A 21,128-nucleotide genomic window follows, 5' to 3' on the forward strand; every position below is an offset into this window, starting at 1 on the left:
TCTCCCCAATGGATGATCATGACATTATTGAAACTGACTCATAAAATGACTGAACTGTATAACCTTTAAAATGCAAACTACTTGGCAGTTCAAAACGTCCAGAGTTTGAAAAATTCTGAATTTTAGATATTCAGTCAAAAAATTATTTAAAGAAAATGCTCATTGTCATCCTCATAAATCTACGTGGATTTTTCATCTTACTTTTAGCTGTAATTTGGCGAATTTTTTAATTTAAAATGGAATTTGAATTATGTAATAAAAACAATATTAAGCAAACATTTTTTTGGGAATATATTTCAGTAAGCTAGTTTTTATTAGATTTTTCCACTACCTACAAATATATCTTTTTGCTCTGGAAATTACCAACCATGATTCATAAATCTAAACTTTTTTTCATAAATATAAACTCTAAAACTGAATGATGAGTCTCATCAAATAATAATTTTATTTTATTCTCTAGGTTTTCTGAAACTGAATGACGATGAAGATTATCAATTAACAATAATAAATTTAATAACTCAGATGACTAGCTTACCACCAGACTTCTTACAAACTGTGGCTGACTTGATTTTGAGTGACCAGTCTTTATCTTTAGACATAATTTCTAAACTGATCAGATCACTTTACAACAGGTATGTGAATAAATTTGGTTAAACATTCAAAAATAAATTTACAGTAATAATAATAAAGAGACAAAAAAGAAATGAGAGATTAACAAAAAAAAATTAATCAAAATAATAATAAGTTTTATTTACTGTGCCTAAGCTGCAAGTACACAGAATCCATAAAATATGTATAAATATATATATATATATAAAAAAAGGATTGTATTTTTCTTCTTTTCAGATTTTTTTTTTTTAAAATACTATAATGGATGAAATGCTTAGTCAGTTTTTCTAAATAGCTGTGTCCTCTTTTTCTTAAACATGCGTTTTGAGCTGTGTTTCTTTTCTTAGACATATTTTTTGAGCATTGTCCAGAACAAAAATTTTAACTTATGTTATATCTATAATTTACAATTGTTGTGCGCTGTTGGAGATTTTACCTATTTTATTGTCAAAGTGGCATGCATAAATGTGCAATTGCCGTTTGTGAAAAATCTTTTGGAGAAAATATTTTACAAAGAGTTGCTCATTATAAAAGAAAATTAAACAAATAAATGTTTGCCAAAAAGTTTTTTGGCTTAATATAGGAATTAAATGATCAGAAAAAAGATGCCAATATACTAATAAAAGAACAAAAATGCTAAAATACTTGGTTTTTGAATAAATTTTGTCAAAATTGTGTGTCAATGAATAAGATGTCTGTTGTAAGCTGTTAAAAGCATTATAGAAAATGTTTTGATGGAGAAGTCTGCTGTTATGTCTCTTAGGTTAAATATTTTTCTGTTTACTTTCGGTTTATAATTTTTGTGTAATAATAACTTTTTATCATTTTTATGGCCTGAGAATTATATTTTTTTCCTTCTAGATTTGTTGATGAACGAGTAAGCCAGGAAGAATTCAAAGAATTCCTTAGATTCTTACTAAATGTTTCTTTCGGTAAGTGATTTTCTCTTTACTTTTAAGAGCTGAATAATTGTCATTTGACACCTATTTTTTTATTTATTATTTATTTTAATGTAAATATCATTATGTTTGGTTTATTAAATGCACTTTAGAAGGTCGCCAAGAATATTCCTAGTGAATGTCTACAAATTAGATATTAAATCAAAATTTAATTAGGCATGTTAATTGAATTTTTATTAAATTAAAATTTCAATGAAATCAAAAATTAAAAATAGTCAGAAACCAGTTAGCAAAGTGTTCTTTTTTAAAAGGAGAAAACCTTTATAATTTATATTGCGAGGCAAGAGAGATGATGCTGTTGACTTCCAGAGACTGATTTTCTTTTGTTTGTAATCTTTTGTTGTTCTTGTTTTAATATATATACTGTTATTGTTATGAAGTTTGTTATTATTATTATTATTTTTTTTATAATTTTTTTTTCTCCACAACTCTAATCTTGTACTTCTGCAATGCATGGAGACCAATAATATTAAATCAAGTGCTTTTGAACTAAAATGTATGTCTATATACATGCGCCTATATAGAACTAAGAAGTATATACACTTTAAATTTGCACTGTTTTGAATTGCGTAAATGCCAACTGTATATTTTTGTTGTATTTCTGACTACTGAGATCTATTGTGTGAAAATGGCAAATCTGTATTATCAAAAATCACAATGGTTTTGTTGATTGCTTTTATAAACATGTTGCTGTGAGTTTCCACATGATTTTATTTTCTCGCTTTTTTTAAAAAAAATACAATAAAATAAATGATGGAATACTAAAATATTTCAATCAAAGAATTTATTGCCCATACCAGTGGTTTTAAATGACTTATCAACATTTGTAGCTGTTTCCACACACTGGCATGAACCTTAGAAGTAGTACAACTGAAAACATTTTATCGTCTCTTAAAATAATTAAAAGGTTTTGAATATGTATATATTTTTTAAAGAGATCTAGATATTCTTATTAAAACACAAAGCAGGTGTGTTTAAAAAAAGGGAACACCCTGACTGACTTTTGATCGAATGATCGGATTTTCATTCACAGTGACTCAATCTTAATGGTTCAAGTGCCTAACCTTAAATCTACCAATTAGTAAGTAAAGATATTTTGAAATCAGACGCAAAAAAACTAGCTTTCTCTGAATAAGCATACCTTTTTTTTTTCATTCATTTGCATTCTGTCCTCAAAATATTGGAGGGGTAACTTACAATATAGTAAATAAGTCTCAATAGTTTAGTCAGGAGAGCAGTTGAATGTTTGGACCCGTTAGTGTTAATTTTATTTTATGTGCATTTCACCATATCTTGAAAACTTTTTAAATGAATCCAAAAACTTTATTGAATATAATAGTGAATCAAATTGAAATTCTATTGAAAAACTTCATGAATCAAAAAACTCCATTGAATATAAGACTTGATAACACAGTAACTATCTACTGATTTTGCTCAATCTTCGTACTTTTCACTTAAATTTTTTTCTACTGTTATAATATGAAATAATAAATAATCATTAAAAATTATTTTTTTGCTCAGAATCATCTTTGGATAAAAAAAATTTTTATAATTGTATTAAAAAAATATTTCAATTCCTGGAGAAAAAAATTTTGAAATTTAGCTAAATATGCACACAAAGTTAAATTATTATTACAGGATTTAAACCATTCTCCTGGCCAAATTATTAGAACCCTATTTCCCAGATTACACCTGTCCCCATATTTTGAAAGTTAGGAATCTGAATCTGATGAAAAAAGTGTGCTAATTCTGAAAAAGTACATTTTTGTCTCTGATTGCATAACTTAAAATATCATCATCACTTACTGATTAACAGATTCCAGTTAGAGCTTTCGAACTATTAGGTTCGACTCTTAGTATGTGAAAGCCTGATCATTAGATCAAAAGTTATTTAGGATATTCTTTTTGTGTACTGTACTTGCAATGCTAATTTTTAAAACTGATGTTTCAAAATATTGCAAGTTATTAAAATCTTCATTCTTTTACTCTGTCACTTGAGAGCTTTTTGTGATATATATGTTTTTTTTTATGTTTTGCACAATCCATTAAAAATTTTTCATGTATTGTAAAAAATATGCATTTCATACCTTATGCTTGACAAATAATTTTCTTTATTTACAGATGTGGTTGCTGTTGAAAAAGCAATGGATAAATACACTCCTGATTACTTTCATGGGAATAAGTACGGTGATGAAGAAAGTTCTGATCAAAAAGAAGAATATTCAGATGAATTAATACATCTTCTTTTTTATGTTCAACAAGGGGGATGTATTTTCACTGTGGTACCATCTCAACAGTGGGAGAGGCATTCCAGGATTTTCGAAGTAATTTTTTTCATGCTTTCTTTGATTGTTTTTAATTATCTCTTACATTGAAACTTTTATCATCACATATGGCAAAGTGGAGTTCATTATAGATTGCACATGTTTTTATTAAAATACAGTACGGAACCCGTTACCCGGAAATCAGAAAACCAAAAAACCGGAACGAAATTCTATACATTTTCCCGCCACTTAAAAAAAAATAATAAATTTTCCCTCGTAAGATTTTAGGATTTTCCGTTCTTTTTTAAAAAAGACGTTTACTTTACCATCATTTTGGAAATAATCATTAGTGTATTACTCCATCGTTTTTTCTTTTTTTTAAGATTATTTCCATTTTTTATTTATTTTTTAGTTGGGTTTAACAATAAAAAAACGGCTTTTTGTAGCGATTCAGAAAACCGGAGAAATCAGTTATCCGGAATATCGATGGTCCCGATCGTTCCGTACTGTATTACACTTATATTTTTATGCTACATAGTAATCATAATGTTGCAATAAATCAATATTTGTCCCAAAATAATTTAACTAAGCATAATAATTATTTTTAATTTAATAATTATAATTTTTCACTTAAAGTAAATATAAATATTTATTATCAATGTGTAACCTACTGCAGTTTTCAATTTATAAAAAATACTAAAAAAAAATCATTTTTAATATTTGACCTACTTAATATGCAGGGTTCGTAGCTGTCCTGATGAAAAATAGAACGACTTCCTTTGTCCTAATTTTTAGCCTTTTATCCTAATATCTTGATTTTTGTGTTTACAGAACATCCCATTTTCAATGAACGTTAATACAAATTTTAAAATAATCAATTTGTAGAACCAAAAGATTTATTTTTTTCATTCAATTTTTTATTTTAATTAATAATGTTAGTAAAAATTGTAAAGTTCTTTAGATCAAACTTAGGTACCACACACTAATTATATACATAATTCAGTCATTATAGCCTTACCCTCAGGATTTATTGTTCCAAACTTTTTGGCAATTTTGTATTTTATAGAAAAGAAACTCAATAATTTTTCATTATTAAGTTTTTATAAATATAAATTAAGGGTTCACACACTTGTTTATAATTTTTAGTAAATGCAGTAACAAATCCTATAGGTAGAAGTTTTGTCGGCCAACTTGCTCTGCTTTGTTAAAATAGTTTTTCTAGTGTTAGAAAAAATTTATGTTCATTCTTGGATTTTCATTTAAACTTCATTAAATTTCATTTAAAGTTTTGTTGCCCTCCACTACATTTAAATAATTCATATACTCATATGACGGCCACTTTATTTGAACTATCCCCACCTTGAATTTTTGAAGTATAGGCAAAATTAAACACAAGTAAGTTTTAGTTTTTAACTTGCTACCACTTTATAAAATTTTGTGCTGAAAGCGGAAATAAAATTTAAATCTTTAAAATTCCTTTCTTTTATTGAATTTTATACCAATCAACAATACTGTGATGATGCTATCGCAATCCACCCAAATTTGATACAGTTTGGCTCTCCTCTAAATTTAAAAGCATTAATTTTAACGGTGCCTTGCACCTAGTTTATCTTAACTACAACCGGGAGTTACGCCAAGCCGGTTCCCCGGATGGACGCTATCATTCAAGCATTCGAAGTGTGTTTACGCTCTGTGTTGGTGATCGAGAAATTTTGTAAGATTCTCTTTCCTTCTCTGCGTGATCGTTTTTCTGAATTTTATGATTGTCTGCAAATTACTAAGGTTGCGCATCTTATGCGAATCTGGTAATTAGGATATAACAAATTTTATATATATATTTATTTTTGAGATATAACCAGCCGAGCATGCAGAGAAGGAGACACGTGTTCTCGGATAGGAAATACACGAGGTAATCCAGTGCTCCTTTTTCCAATGAAGATGTTTTTGTTGAATGGTGACGAATAAATGACTAGCTGTGAAGAATCCAGGACTCTTTATTTTTTTACTTGGACCAGTGTTCCTGTGGCCCCACTCATACGACACGTGCACATGGCAGCAACGTACCAAATACAGTATTCATAAAGTTTTTAAATAGTAAATTGAGGGATTATTCACTAAATTACTTTTGTTCATAAATGTTACGCAGCATATTAGCTGTGTTTTTGTTTTAAATATTGGTATAACGGAATATTAATTAAATGGTAATAGTTACTTTTTAATACAACACAGTCCCATAAAAATTTTCTTTATATTGATCTCTATTATGAGTTGTGCAGTGCTTCATTAATAGAATTATTAAAAAGAAAAATTTATATCTAAACAAAGTAGTTCTAAAATTAATATATATATTTATCTTTAACATCTATACTTAAATTGAGAGAATTATATTTTTATTTAGTTTGTCTTTTTTGCCCTTTTTAAAAAGTATTATGGTTTATGTATACTTTCCAAAAAAAAAATTTCTGATTTTTTTGAAAGATGATCCAATATTTCCTTTTTTCCACTACAAAATGTTTTAGTAACTATATTTTTTATTATTCCAAGAAATATTACTATACATAGCAGTAAGAAAGAAAATATTATATAGATGAGATAAAAAACAAAATAATAAAAAAAAATTTAAGCAAGTCACAAAGTACCCCACGTAAAAATAAAGTGCTACATTTTGAAATACACTTAGATATGTTATGATATTTTTTTGAATTTTAAAGAATACAGCTGCTAACACTTACTATGTCTATTATTTTGAAAAAACATTTTTTTTCTTTAAAGAAAATATGAATAGAAGCTGTGAAAAAGGTTAAACAGCTTTTGCTGTGAACTAATCTAAAATGCTAAATGATTATTTGAGAACACCAAAAGTACAATATTTTCCAGTTAATGTGAAATTTACATTTCGGCCATTATTCCCATCATCATGATACACTGTAGAAAAAAAAAGCAAAACGGTAACTCAGCTAATATCAACAGCTTCATTAGAATCCGTTAGTTTCAGTCCTTGCAGGTGGGAAGGCATGACAGAAAAGTCTCTATTATTTCAACAAGTTATCCGCTCACAGGATGCCGGCCAAAGAACAATATGATGAAACCTGTTATCCAAGAGACGGGAGAGAGAGAGAAAGGAACACTTAAATGTATTTAGCCTACATAATAATTCACATATCAACCATGCCAATAACTTAATGTAATTATGCTAATTACTTACTTTTCATGTGCAATGCCCTAATGAATTAAAGCGCATTAACTGGGAAAGATAAAAACAAAATCCTTCAAAATAAACAAAACCTCAAATTTCAATAAGTAATGTCATTTAATTGATGCTTTTGAATTCAGCAATTGATGGAATGTTATAACATTTACACTATTAAGCTTATTGAAGCTAATTTAATTTTGTCACTTGAAAAAAAATCTTAAGTTGACGAACATATAGTTAATAATTAAATATGCCATTTTATTTAAATTTGCCTCTGTTACCTTAGATCAGTGATTCTCAACCTTTTTTTGTTGCGGCAAACTTTTAACGATTTCGAAATTTGATGGCACACAATGAAAAAAATTAGATTAAAAGTTGTTGAATTACTTATTTTACACAGTGTTAAATAGTTTGTGATAATTTTGAATGTGAAATAAAATAATATGCACTATAAAAGCGCATTTATTAAGGGATTAATTATTTCTTTCGACCAATTTTTTATTAGTTAGTAACAGTTATTTATTTTTTTGCTAGTTATTAATTGTTAACTTGTTTTCTATAATTATTAACTGTTATTTTTTTGTGATTTCTTGTTAACTAGTTTTTTTACTAATTATTAATTGTTAGCTTAATTTTTGTTAGTTATCCTTTGTTAATTTGTTTATTAATTACATAGCTTACTTTAATGATTAGCTCTTACTACATTTTTTAAAATTGTGTGGCATATACAATTTAAACACTTTCATCTTATTTTAAGATTGTCAGAGACAATACAATCGCCGACAAAGATGTTCACGCTGTTAAAGCGTGGAAAAATTATAAAAAGTATATATATATAGATATATATATACACTTTTCTTTAATGTAAACTTTACTCATAATAAAAAAAAAAAGCGTTCTAATTTTTATTGTATCATTTCTTAATATTTGGCGGCACACAAAAATGCCACGGCACAGTGGTTGAGAATTACTGCCTTAGATACTGTGAGTAATAAAAAGCTTTGTTATCCTTGCTTTTCACTGTAGATTTGTGCAAACCTAGATAATTGATTTTATATTACTGTTGTTTCCCCTTAATTCTGATTTACAAAAATTCTGGTCTTGAAAACTTATATTTTTTATATTTTCTTAAATAAGGATGTAATGTTGCTTTAAATCTTTATTGTTAATATACTTTGTGTTTTGATTAACTCTTTTATTTTTAAAGGTCTGCCTTGAATGTTTAGTTATACCGCAAGACCGTGGCATAGCAATGGAAGTAGCAACAGACTTTTTTGCTGAGCTATTGGTATGAACTTTTTTACTTTGTACTAAAAACTATAAAATCTTAGAAATAATCATTGAATTTAAAATAATATTTTAAAGGAGTACTTTAACATTTTTTAATCGTAAGAATGCATAAATTATTGCTTATTCTATGAAAAATGCTATATTTCTAATGAATTATTAAGTAAAAATAAGGTTCAAGATTTATTGATATTTTGGTGGGAAAAATCAGGTAATTGTATTTCTGTTATAAATTGTGAATTCTGTCATGGTGCTGATTAAAAAAATACATTGATAATGCTTATATAAGTTTTTTTTTTTATGTCTGCTTGACTTAATCTTAGAACAACCAATGTTGAAAAAAGTTGGTTTCAAAGTTTTAAATCAATAAACATTTTGCTTTTATAACATTGCTATACAAAAAAGTGATTTATTATTTTCCTCTATAAATTCATTTATTTAATCCTTTAATAAATGCCAGGCTATTGACAGACTTTCCAATATTTTTTCACAATTGATTTAATTTACAGGGGAGCAGAAGTCCCCGTATGTTTAGAATTGCAGTCATGTCTAATCAGAGCATGACTACAGCTGCCACAAACATGGGCTAAATAGTTAATGTGTCAATAAATAAACGAGTACTTCTGATAAATAAAACTATAACCTTTTATTTATTTAGAATTAAAATTTCCACACTTTGAAACACCCTAAAATACTAAAAAATAAGATGGTAATAAGCTGAAATGTTTTTTACTTAAAAACTTTCTGACACATGTTTTTGATGAAATCTTTTTTCCAGAATTCTAAATGGACATTTCCTGTACATTCTGCCATAGCCCTGTTGAAACTGTCTACATATGTTTATTTGTTTGAAGACTACTGCATTCCCCAAGAAAAGGCATCAATGTTCACTGAAGATTTGATGTGTAGTAGTTTATTCTACATAAGCATTGTGACGCAAAAAGAGCCTCATGAAAATTTTAAGTCTCTGTGTGTGAGTGAATTGCAAAACGCGCTTGGCTTGAGTAATGAAAATGCCTATACTTTATCTCATATGTTGATTAACAGGCTTTTTGATCAAGGAAGTAAGTTTTCAAAGTTTCAATCCACTCCAATACCTTGATTTTTTTTACTGCTCTATTTGTAACACTGTATAACAGATTTAATTTTTTTCTTTTGTTCCTTAAATTAAACTGTGATTCTATAGTACAGTACAGAACCCGTTATCCAGAAAACCGGAAAACCAAAGAACCGGAACGAAATTCGATAAATTTTCCCGCCATTTAAAAAAAAAAAAAAAAAATTTAGATTTTAGGATTTTCCTTTCTTTTTTGAAAGTTGTTTACCTTACCATCATTTTGGAAATAATCATTAGTGTATTTCATCGTTTTTTCTTCTTTTTAAGATTATATCCAAAATTTGTTTTTTTTTTCAGTTTGGTTTAACAATTAAAAAAACAGCTTTTTGTAGCGATGCAGAAAACCGTAAAAATCAGTTATCCGGAATAGCAATGGTCCCGATCATTCCGGATAATCGGTTCCCTACTGTAGTAAAGACTTAATTCATGTATCAAAAGCCCAATGACCTATCATATACCTATTTTCTGAACCGTTCATGTAACCATTTGGCATACCTATGACCTAATCAGGAAATCTGCACAGCTTCTATTGATTTCAATGATGTCTTGCTTCCTGATATCTTGAAACTTTGATGTGGTAGATAAGGCTTTGGTCACAGAGAAAGTTGATGGTTGTTAATGAGAGCGCCTTTCTTTTGCCTTTTTGTCGCTGTTAATCCCTTACCTGACGAGTAAAATTTACGTGATTCACTCCCCAGTGCCACCGTTTTTCGCTCAGGTGCGCTTTGTTACGCAATGTTATGGTGGGGGGGGGGAGATGTGCACTTTGCAATTTAAAAACAGTTTACTTTCACAAGAGAAGAAAAAGGAAAAATAGAAAATGCAAAATTTTAAATTAAAGAGTAAAAATACAATATAAAAGATGTTGAAACTTAGCTGTTACATGATAAATCCTGAAACATGGTTGGACACATAAACCAACATCACATTCATTGCACTGATAGCGGGATTCACGACGAATATACACGGGAAACGAAAGAAAAATAAACCAGACCTTACTCAAGTAGAAAAAAAACAAGCAATAAATATGATCCGAAATTGGTAATACATTCATTGCAAACACTTTCATTGTCAACCACTTTCAAGGTCATTTTACTGCATTTAGAAGTCGGGGTGTAGTTCTAGTTATAGCAGCGCAATGCAAAGCATCGTACTTCGGGAAAATGTATATATACGCCTGCGGCAGTTAACGCATAGTCTGGCCGAGACGTATATATTCGCCCACGGCAGTTAAGGGGTTAAGTGCAGAAAGGCTAAAAAAAAATGGGGTTTTGAGAAAATGATGTGTTTCTAAATAAAAGAACAGGGTGCATTGTGTTTTTAAAGGTTGCTTATTTTTTGTCGAAAAATTTGACTATGCACCCTGAAGGAACAAACTTTTGTTATTTCCAGTCATATATATACAAGAAACACACATTATCGTCTAAAGGGCATTTTTCACATTTGTAATCTATCCTATTGCAGGTTAGAGATGTGAAATGAGTGAGTTTTTTTTTCTTGCCTTTGTATATTTGCTTTATTAAGTTTTGCCATCCATTACAAAAAAGGAAATATATCCAGGGTTGGAGAGCCTCTTTAAATACTAAAAAGTGTGGGCTTCTTGGTGGGTAGAACAGTTCCAGAAATGTTTGCTATTTATGCTAATAAATTTTCCACACAAAATGCCGCCAGGAGAGTCAGAAAGCCCAATATGGTGTAAATATGCCTGTAGAAAGTCTTCATGCCATTGGCCCTAGGAACACAGGATGTTCTAAGACAGGGATGGCGAACCAATGGCACGCGTGCCATTTATGGCACGAAACACAATATTTTGGGCACGCCACCGATCACAAATGTTATTACACTATGAAGCATATGTAACAGCTAAATTAAAATTTAAAAAAATAAGCAAAATAATAAACAATTATTAATAAAAAAATTAACTATTAATGCTAAAAAAAACAATTAATAACCATAAAAAACAAGCTAACAATAAATAACTAGCAAAAAAAATAACAGTCCTGCTTAAACTAACACCTTACAACCTAATATAAGTTATTTGTCATCTAATCTGCAACAACAGAAGCCACACTGATGTTACTTTATGTTGTTATGTAGACATGGCAAAACGCATTTTTTTTCAATGCAAATAAAGAGTTTTGAGTTGATAGTATTTAGTATTATTATTTTCCCAATAATCACGAAGTCAAAATTATTTGACGGCACGTCTATGACCTCATTAAACAATTTTTTAGAAACATTGGTACGTTGGTGTATAAAGGTTCGCCACCCCTGTTCTAAGAGGTTCTCCCTAGAAGCACCAAGAGCTTGTTTCCTGTAAGAAGTTGCTCGTTGAACTCAATTTTTTTGTTTTACTAACAATTTGATGTTTCTCAGTTAGACTTGTGGGGGGGGGGCATCTAAGAAAGATGCTTTTTGTGCAAAATTCTCTGCATTTTCATTTCCCCACTATAGCTAAGATTACATTGTAGAATTATTTCTTTACCAGTAGAGTGAAGTGATCTAAACAGAACTGCACATGCAGATCCGAGGGCAGGCTGGGAACACCAAGCATGTGGCAGATCCCTTTAACACATTTAAAACAGCATATAAAAGAAAGATTAAAAGGAGTTTAGTGAAATGAGGAGGAGTTTAGTGAAATGGGAGAAGGAGTTTAGTGAAATGAGTGAGTGGCCTGAATAGAATTATAGAATCTGAATAATAAAATAGTATGTGTAGATAAATGGCTAAAACTGGAGAGTATGGGGCAAAGATAGCTAAGTGAGATTTCTTTTTCTTATGGTGTTTGTTTCATGCCTATGTCTTGTGTTAATAATTGTATTTCGTGTTGTTATCTTTCCTTATTTAATTTTATGCTGGTACTTTAATTTTATTTGATAGCTTTGGATGAAGTAACATTATTGCATGTACTGAGGATTATCAAGTTTCTTAGGACCAAAAATAAGATCAGTTCCAATGTTTTGATTCTTCCAGATTTTCATGAACTTTTTAGAGCTGTTGAGGTGAGTAAATTTAAAATTCTATATGTTTTCTACATCACATTATATTCAGAATTCGTGATTTTTTAAACCAGATTTTTTTTTAAGAAATACTTTAAAAAATTTTATTTTACAGTTAGTTGAATTTTATAAATATTATTATTATTGAAATATTTATTAGTAAAATCATGACAATTTATTTGAACTATACTACTGCATTTAAAATTGTTTATTAGTATTACTATGCAAATGCAAAACTCAAAATAATGGAAATGTACAGTTAACAACTGAAAAACAGGCTAAAATAAACAAATCACAAAATCATTTTCGCAGATTTTTTTAAAATGATAATTGATAAATTATGACTTGTGCCTCAATAGTGGGTTGATGAAATATTTCATAACAGAATGACTTACCAATTAAAAAAAAACTTTAAGAAAAGGGACTCGGAATTGATCATTTTAGATTTCTGAAATAGGTTTTTTTATTCCATATAAAATAATTTTTTCTTTAAATTGTATGTTTTTTAAAATATCAATATCTTTGCTGATTGACAGAGCAATTATTTATATTAAACAGCATTATATTTACAATAAGTTTAAAAATTATTAAAATGAAAAAAAGAAATTGAATAATCTCACATTACAATGCCTTGTAAGTTCTTTAAAACAGCGATTTCTTTCCAAAAGCATCATGAATTACAATCAAGTTGATTTCAATCAACAAACCCTGATTATATTATGATATGTCTTTCTCCAGAGATTTAAATCAATGATTTCTCTTTAAAAACATATTTTCTCTTTAGAAGATAAGTTTAAAAGTTTGCGTTTTAAAAACAGTGATTTCTTTTCAAAAACATCATAAATTACAATCAAGTTGATTTAAATCAACGAACCCTAATTATATAATGACATACACTTCACCACAGATTTTAACTCATTTGTACCCCATTTTGGTTTTTCCAATTATCGCATCATCCGCTAAACAAAGTGCAAAAACTAGTCTTCTAAATTGGGGTTTTTATTTAAAATTTCAATACCGCCCCCTGTCCCTCTTTGAGGGGATGAAGTGGGAGGCCAACTTTAGTATCAGTGAATGCATCCTTAGAAATTATTTCACTTGTGTATTCTTATTTTTCTAAACTATTACATATTTCTAGTGATATTTTGCCTTACCCATACTTTCTGTACATCTTGTATGTAAGGTAAGGTTGCCTTACTCATACTTTTTGTAATGTATGTAAGGTAATGTTTTTAGTTCTTTGTATCTGAAAAAAATATGTTTGTTTATTAAATTTTTTGAATCTGGATTTGTTAATAGTATATGAAAATAAAAACTGTTTGGAGTTGCTGGTCTAATCCTACAAAAATTATATGCAGGGTATCCGTGCACCTGGAAAGTCATGAAAAATCATGGAAAGTCATGAATTTTGGTATTGAACAAAATTTGTCATGATTTTGACTATTTTTTTAAAAAAAGGCATGGAAAGTCATGAATTTAGGTCGCCAAAAATTCTAATTATTAAACTGGAATTTACCCCTCCCCCAATATGTTGGTGTTCCGAATATCTGAATTTGTAACAAACTCCCCACTCACAGTCATATTTTATTATAATATAAAATATTTTTATCATGTTCTTTAAAAATTGTGTTCTTTCAAAAAATGAAAAAAAAAAAAACGTCATTTCTAGAGCAAATTATTATTTAAACTTCTGTGATTTCAGAATTTTTATTATTTTATTTTATCAGTTTAAAATTCTAGCTGAAGCAAGCCAGTGATTGGCAAATTATTTTTATTCCGAAATGAGAACAGAAAAATCAGAAGTATTTCTTTCCTTTCCCTTGAGCAAGAAAAGTATCTTTAGAATTTAATTCTGCGGAAAAAAGAGAAAAAAATTACTTTTGAGCTATTTTATTACTTCAAATCTTTATTTTCTCTGTTTTTTAAATTAAAAATCTATAATTATGAAGATGCAGAGTATAACAGTTTTGGTTACACCTATAATTTCAATTAATGTTGTTATGATTCTTTTTTAAATATACTATTGTGTTTTTGTCAGAGAAAATAGTAACTTCGTAAAGTCATGAAAAATTCTTGGAATTAGTCATGGAAAGTCATGAAAACTCATGAATTTGAAAATTTAAAATGTGTCAGATACCCTGTATATGAAATAATAACAATTCATTCGTAGTCCAAGAACTTATCAGTTACGAATAATTTATTTGTTTTTCTTTGTATGCATAATTTATAATAAACCAAAATATTAGCATGAACAAACTCTCAATTTTTTTTATAAAATCTGTTAAAATGAAAATTTTATTACTATTTCAGATGTATTGTGCTGAAGATAGTGAACAGCGTGCTGTTTTAGCTCAAATTTATGAGCTTCTCCAAGTACCTAGTGCGTAATTGGAAAGTATTCCATCTACAATTGGTTATAAACATTATCATTCATCTTTTCATTATGTGTATATATGGTATCATCGTTTTTATAGTTATTTATAGAAATAAAATTTGAGAAAAAAAATTTATTTGATACTGATGTTTTTAAGTTTTCAAAAAATTTCTTTTTAAATTGTCATTCAATTTTTAGAAAAAAAGAAATGCTTTTATTATTTTATTAAAATTAAATTATTGTTTTGAAAAAGAGAATAATTGCTGAAATACTAAATTCCAGTTTATCGTAAAAATAATTTTATGTTTCATTATTGCAGGGTATCTGCGTACCTGGAAAGTCATAAATTTCGGTATTGAACAAAATTTGTCATGATTAACTATTTTTTAAGAAAAATCATGGAAAGTCATGGATTTAGGATAATGGATTAGTCTAATTTTTAAAATGGAATTTACCCTTTCCTCCTATTTCATGGTGTTCTGAATGACTGAATTTGTAACAAAATCCCCACTCAGTCATAATTTATTAATATATAAAATGTTTTTATCATGTTCTTTAAAAATTATGGTGTCCCTGAAAGAAAAAACATTTCTGGAGCGAATTATCTTTTAAACTTCTGTGATTTCAGAATTTTTGCTATTATTTATTTTTTTTTATTTTAGCAACTTAAAATTCTAGCTGAAGCAAGCCAGTCATTGGCGAATTTTTTTATTCCCTAATGAGAACAGAAAAATCAGGAGTATTTCTTTCGTTTTGATGTACAAGAAAAGTATCTTTAGAATAGAATTCTGCAGAAAAAAAGAAGAAAAAATTATTTGCTTTTGCATTTTTTTTCAGTTATTTTATTGCTTCAACTCTTTCTTGGCTCTGTTTTTTAAGTTTAAAATCTATAAATATGAAGATGCGCAGTATAACAGTTTTGGTTATACCTATCATTTCAATTAATGTTCTTATAATGCTTTTTTAAATTTATTGTTGTGTTTTTGTTGGAGAAAATAGTAACTTCGTTAGGTCATGAAAAGTTCTTGGAATTAGTTATGGAAAGCCATGAATTTGAAAATCTAAAATGTAGCAGATACCCTGTTATTGGTAACTTCTCTTTTGATTAGCATTGACTTTATAAAAATCTTTCTTTTGAATTCATTTAATATGATGTTAATTCCAACTTATCTTATGCATATTGAGTTAGTGAAAAGGTTTGTTTTGCTGTTTTTTTTTTTTTAAAATATTTTGGTATTGTGTTTAAAGATAACTTTTGAAAACTCAATGGATTTTAATCTATAACATGATAAGCTTAAAGAGATTTTCAATTCTCATCAACTATAAGTAATAATAGTGCTAGTTGACTTTTGTGTCACAAATTACAGATTGATAAATCAATGTATAAAATCATTTGATTGACTTCCATTTCGTCCCTTTTTTTCTATAAATGATGTGTAAATAAAGAAATTCTGATAATTTTTATTTTCAAAAAAAGTTTTTTATTTATTACTTGATGTTTGAAATGAGTAATTTAATTAACTTAAAAATTATAAATATGGACATTTTTGTGCCCATGAAAATTTGCTCCCTTAAATTGTAGGAAAAAATGATTAAAAATGATTGTAATATCTGTTCTTTTTCTCATTTTGCAGTTTTTCTCTAATTTCTACAAGTTTCAGCTTTTCTTTTTTTTCGTTTTTTTGCTACAAATAAGCAATATTATATTGGTTCAACAATAATTTAATTTTTTTTTTCAAGAGAATTCACAAAAATTTTGATTGTTTCTTAACATGCTTTAAAAAATAAAATTACAAAATAAATCAAAAATTCAAAATATTACAAATTGAGATATCATTTTTTAATCAGGTTTTAAGAAATTTCACTGCTTCATAACTTTTACCTTTTTAATCTTTATGATTATATCCAATTAAATATTCGCAACAATTAGCCAAAATTTATTGAGGCCATTCATTAATTTACATAAGTAATATTTTATTTAAGTGTTTATTAACTGCTTAATTGACAACATATTTCAACTATCAATTTAGTTAAATTCAATAAATAATATATCTAATGAAAAAAAGCTGTTCATAATGGGTGTTTGGGAGAGGCAATAATTGTACAGATGTGATGAAATCAATAAAAGATAGAAATTGCAAGTGTAAATTCTCTTGAAAAAAAAAAAGCTTTAAAAAATACTCTTATAATAACTTCTCTTTTTTTAAAATAATTATTACACAATATCTGTAACAAGTCTTAAATATGTGCAATATTTAATAAGTTTTGAGAACTTACACAAGGATCGGAATTCATTCTATTAACTAAGTTTCTTATTTTTTTGTAAAATTTCATACTTGTATTTGTAAAACGCCAACCAGGTGAGCAGTTACAAAAATTAGTGTTCTTTAAAAATAACTACTAAGTTAAGAAACTTATTTCATAATTATTACACAATATCTGTTGCAAGTCTTAAATATCTGCAATATTAACTAAGTATTGAGAACTTACACAAGGATCAGAATTCATAAAATTTTTATTGAGTAAATTTCTTATTTTTTGTAAGATTTTTTTTTTTTTTTTTTTTTTGTAAATCGCCAACCAAGAGAGCAGTTCAAAAATCAGTGTTCTTTGTAAAAAAATTCATAAGTTAAGAAACTCATTGTAAAATTTCTATCTTGTTAGCAGAATCCTGTGCCTAAATGAATTACGTTAACTGATTTTTGATGTTAATCTTAAAAACACTAACTAAATTATTTGTTGTGATATCTGAATATAATTTATTTTATTTATAAATGGTCGTCTGCAGTCCTCTTCTTAAATGCCCCCTCCCCATTTTCTTTGACCGAAACATGTTGGGAGCCCTGCTTTAAGAGCGTACCATGGGAGAAATATTTCGTCGCAAATTCTCTCGTACCTCCATGACAAATTTAAAGTATGTATAAAAAAAGTGAGTACCGACAAATGTAGAGTAAGCCATGAAATTTCAATTACTGAAGAGAAATTTTTAAAATATCTAAATAAAAATAAATTATAAGACAATAAGGATTACGCAATGGATAAGTTCTCTTCCGATAATTTGTTAGCATTTTTTTTTTTTTCAGCTTCATGGCTTACTCTAGGTTTACCTGAACTAATTTTTTCTCTATTTTATGTTAATAATGGAGGTGAAAGAGTATGGCGTTCTCTTTAAGTTCACCTGAACTCTCTTTTCTTAAAATTCTTGATGGATGTGAATTTGCCATGACGTTTCTCCCACGGTAAGCATCCTCTTATGGGAAACAAATTCACTTCTTGTTTACCACTTTTCACATCCTTGATTCTTAAAAGGAATTTAATACAGTAGGGAACCGATTTATCCGGAACAATCGGGACCATCGCTATTCCGGATAACTGATTTTTCCGATTTTCTGAATCGCTACAAAAAGCCGTTTTTTTATTGTTAAACCCAACTAAAAAAAGAAAAAACGATGAAGTAATACACTAATGATTATTTCCAAAATGATGGTAAGGTGAACATCTTTCAAAAAAGAAAGAAAAATCCTAAAATCTTATGAGGAAAAAAAAAAATTTTTTTTTTAAAAATGGCGGGGAAATTTATCGAATTTTGTTCTGGTTTTCGGATAACGGGTTCTGTACTGTACTTAGAACAATATATTTCTTCCTTCCTTCCAAGTTAAATTCGCAGTTTTAAAACTATCTTAAAGTGAAGGTATTTTCAGAAAATGGTAGGTGAAGAGAGAGAAAATATATTCAAGAAATCATTTTACTTAAGAATCGGCCTGAATCGTTTTAGTGTCATAAATTTTTTAAAACTTTAACATACAACATACTAGAAATCAAATAATTTCAGTTTTTTGATACATTACATTGTTGAAGCGAGATATAGTTTCTATTGTATTCTTTTCAGTTTATTAATAGTCAGATTTCCAGACTAAAATGTTTTCTATTCTATAAAGATATAAGCCCATTTTGGATTCGGCTAACCAACAGAAAAAGGTTTAAAAAAGCCATTACTCAAGGAGGACTTCTAAGTGTTAATTAAAAAATGCAAAATCTCAGAAAATATTTCCAACTCTGTAACAGCAATATTAGTCTTGTAACTAAGTTATTCATGTGAACTACAAAATTTCTCTTTTTTGCTTACACTGTATTATTTCAGTTCAACTGATGCTTTTAACAAATGTTAGGAAGATTTTTAAAGATTTCAAACTGTGCCTTTATATTAAAAAAAAAAGTTCCCACTTCTATGTAATGCCAATACTTCTTAAGAATATAGTTGCTACCTTCACAAACTATTGTATGAAACTTTGATTACTAAATCTCGTTAATACTATTACATACTAAATTATTGTAGCTAGTTTTTAACAAACAACAATCTGTAATCATTGCCAGATTTAATTCACCTTTCGGGTCAGAACCACTTTGTGGAAGCAGGTTAGTGGAGTGCTGCACTTTTTAAAATAATTGCATATCGCAATCAATAGTTAACATTACTCTTCAGAAAAGGTATGAATTCTACTGCAGTTGAACCTGTTTATCTCGAATCTCACGGGAAAGGTAAAAAAATTCGAGATAAAGAGGTTTCGAGCTATACAAATACTTTAAAAAAATTTAATTAAGAAATTCTATTGTAAGTGCTTTAATTGTTTTTAGAAGAAAAATATAGACATTTCTTCAAATTAATTATATTACATACATCTATTTACATAACCATTTTTTTAGCATACATTTTATACTGAGAGTAATTTTTTAAATATTTTTAACATTGTTTCGATTATTCTTTTAAAGGTTAGGAAGAGCGCAAATCCCTCATAGCCATCGTTTTCCTGGGATTCAAGAATAGTTTATTAGAATTCTACAGCTTTTTCTACCTTTATTGCATTCACTTTTAGCTCATCAATATGATCTTCAGCTTCTTCCTCATCATCTGATATTCCTTTGACATTATCTATGATTTCCACATCTGTCAATGTTTCGTGCCAGGCAGTTGTCCACTTGTAAAATTCTTGAAAATTAATGTCAACACTAAATCCAGATTTTATTTCATTCCATTCTGGCACTGTATTTTCAGTGCCATCAGTTTCTTCTTTACTAATTAATGCCTTCAACCTCTTGTTCATTCTTTACAGCTATTCTTAAAACCAGTTTTTTAAAACTATTTTGGATAGTTTTTAGAGACACATTTCTCCATGCAAAACAGTAATTCTGATAGCATTTGTTTTTGGAAGAACTTTTTTTCATCAATGGCATCTACAAGTTTGCATACCAACTGTTTTCTATAGTTCACTTTAAAACTCCTAATTATCCTTTGGCTGCAATTTTGAGGTGAAAATGAATTTCTATTCTTAGCTTTCTTATCTATGTTGAAAAGCTAACCCTGGTGGTCTGGTCACTACTCATTAACTCCTCACTTACTGCAAGAATCATTGTATTCTTTTCTAGTTAAAGAAAGTCCCTACTTCCTGTGGGTTCACATAATTCATATCTGTTGCAAGATGTACTGATAAAGAAAGTTTTGACGTTTGTACTCTATTATGTATTAGAAATTCGAGAAACGGAGGTTTTGAGAAGAAAAAAAGTAGACATAAACATGGATTATAGACAGTAAATGTATGGAATTTTAGAAATTTCGAAATATAGAGGTTTTCGAGATAAAGAGGTTAAACTATATAAAAAAACTAATACAAATAAAAAATATTAGTGGAAGTTTTATTTTTCAAGTGCTAATAGTGCACTTATAGCTACAAATAAATTTAAATCAGTTAAATGATACTATATAATGTACTCTATCATATTATTTATTGCATTTAAGATTGAAATTTCTTATCAGATTTTGCAAATGTCTGTCGAAAAGTGTCTAATTTTACTCTTGTTGTTTTTAAGTAGACCTTTCACAATAAGCTTTAGTATATGGAGTATGAAATGATAAGGTAGACAAAACTTAGTTTTTTTTAACCAATTTTCAGAAATAAACAAAAATTATAAGGAATAAAAAACCTGCAAATTTGGCGAAAATAGAATTTCATCAAAAATATCGGCCACCACACCTCTGTTCAAGGGGAAATTTTCGGACTACCTTAGCAGGCCACAAAAAACTGCTAGTGGTCTGCATGTAGCCTTCAAGTCGCTATGTGCCCATCCCTAATCTACAAAAATTAGAATATTTAAGGCTTGGCAATCAAACCATTAAAACTGCATCGTAGATAACAGAAATCTAATCATAATACTTAAAAAGGAAAGCTTACAACTTATTTTTAAAAAAAAAACTTATCGAGGGTGTATGTTTGTGAAAGTGTTGTCAAAGAAATTGTTATTAAGATAAATGAAATAGCACTACAATAAAA

At 28.2% G+C, this 21,128-nt stretch overlaps 1 protein-coding gene across 1 annotated transcript in view; it reads left to right on the forward strand.

Annotated features, from left to right (window-relative positions):
• LOC107446358 (testis-expressed protein 10) overlaps window positions 1–16,413 on the forward strand; it is a 41,069-nt gene extending 24,656 nt beyond the window's left edge. The window contains exons 9-15 of the mRNA XM_071177856.2: window positions 461–632; window positions 1,471–1,541; window positions 3,690–3,892; window positions 8,233–8,313; window positions 9,091–9,376; window positions 12,310–12,431; window positions 14,739–16,413. Of these exons, the coding sequence (XP_071033957.1) occupies window positions 461–632; window positions 1,471–1,541; window positions 3,690–3,892; window positions 8,233–8,313; window positions 9,091–9,376; window positions 12,310–12,431; window positions 14,739–14,816 (1,013 nt within the window). The 3' untranslated portion in view covers window positions 14,817–16,413. The remainder of the gene's footprint in view (window positions 1–460; window positions 633–1,470; window positions 1,542–3,689; window positions 3,893–8,232; window positions 8,314–9,090; window positions 9,377–12,309; window positions 12,432–14,738) is intronic.
• Window positions 16,414–21,128: the final 4,715 nt, after the last annotated feature.

The sequence above is a fragment of the Parasteatoda tepidariorum genome, chromosome 3 (genome assembly GCF_982258835.1).
Source record: "Parasteatoda tepidariorum strain Cologne lab strain chromosome 3, Ptep-v5.0, whole genome shotgun sequence".
NCBI classification, from domain to species: Eukaryota; Metazoa; Arthropoda; class Arachnida; order Araneae; family Theridiidae; genus Parasteatoda; species Parasteatoda tepidariorum.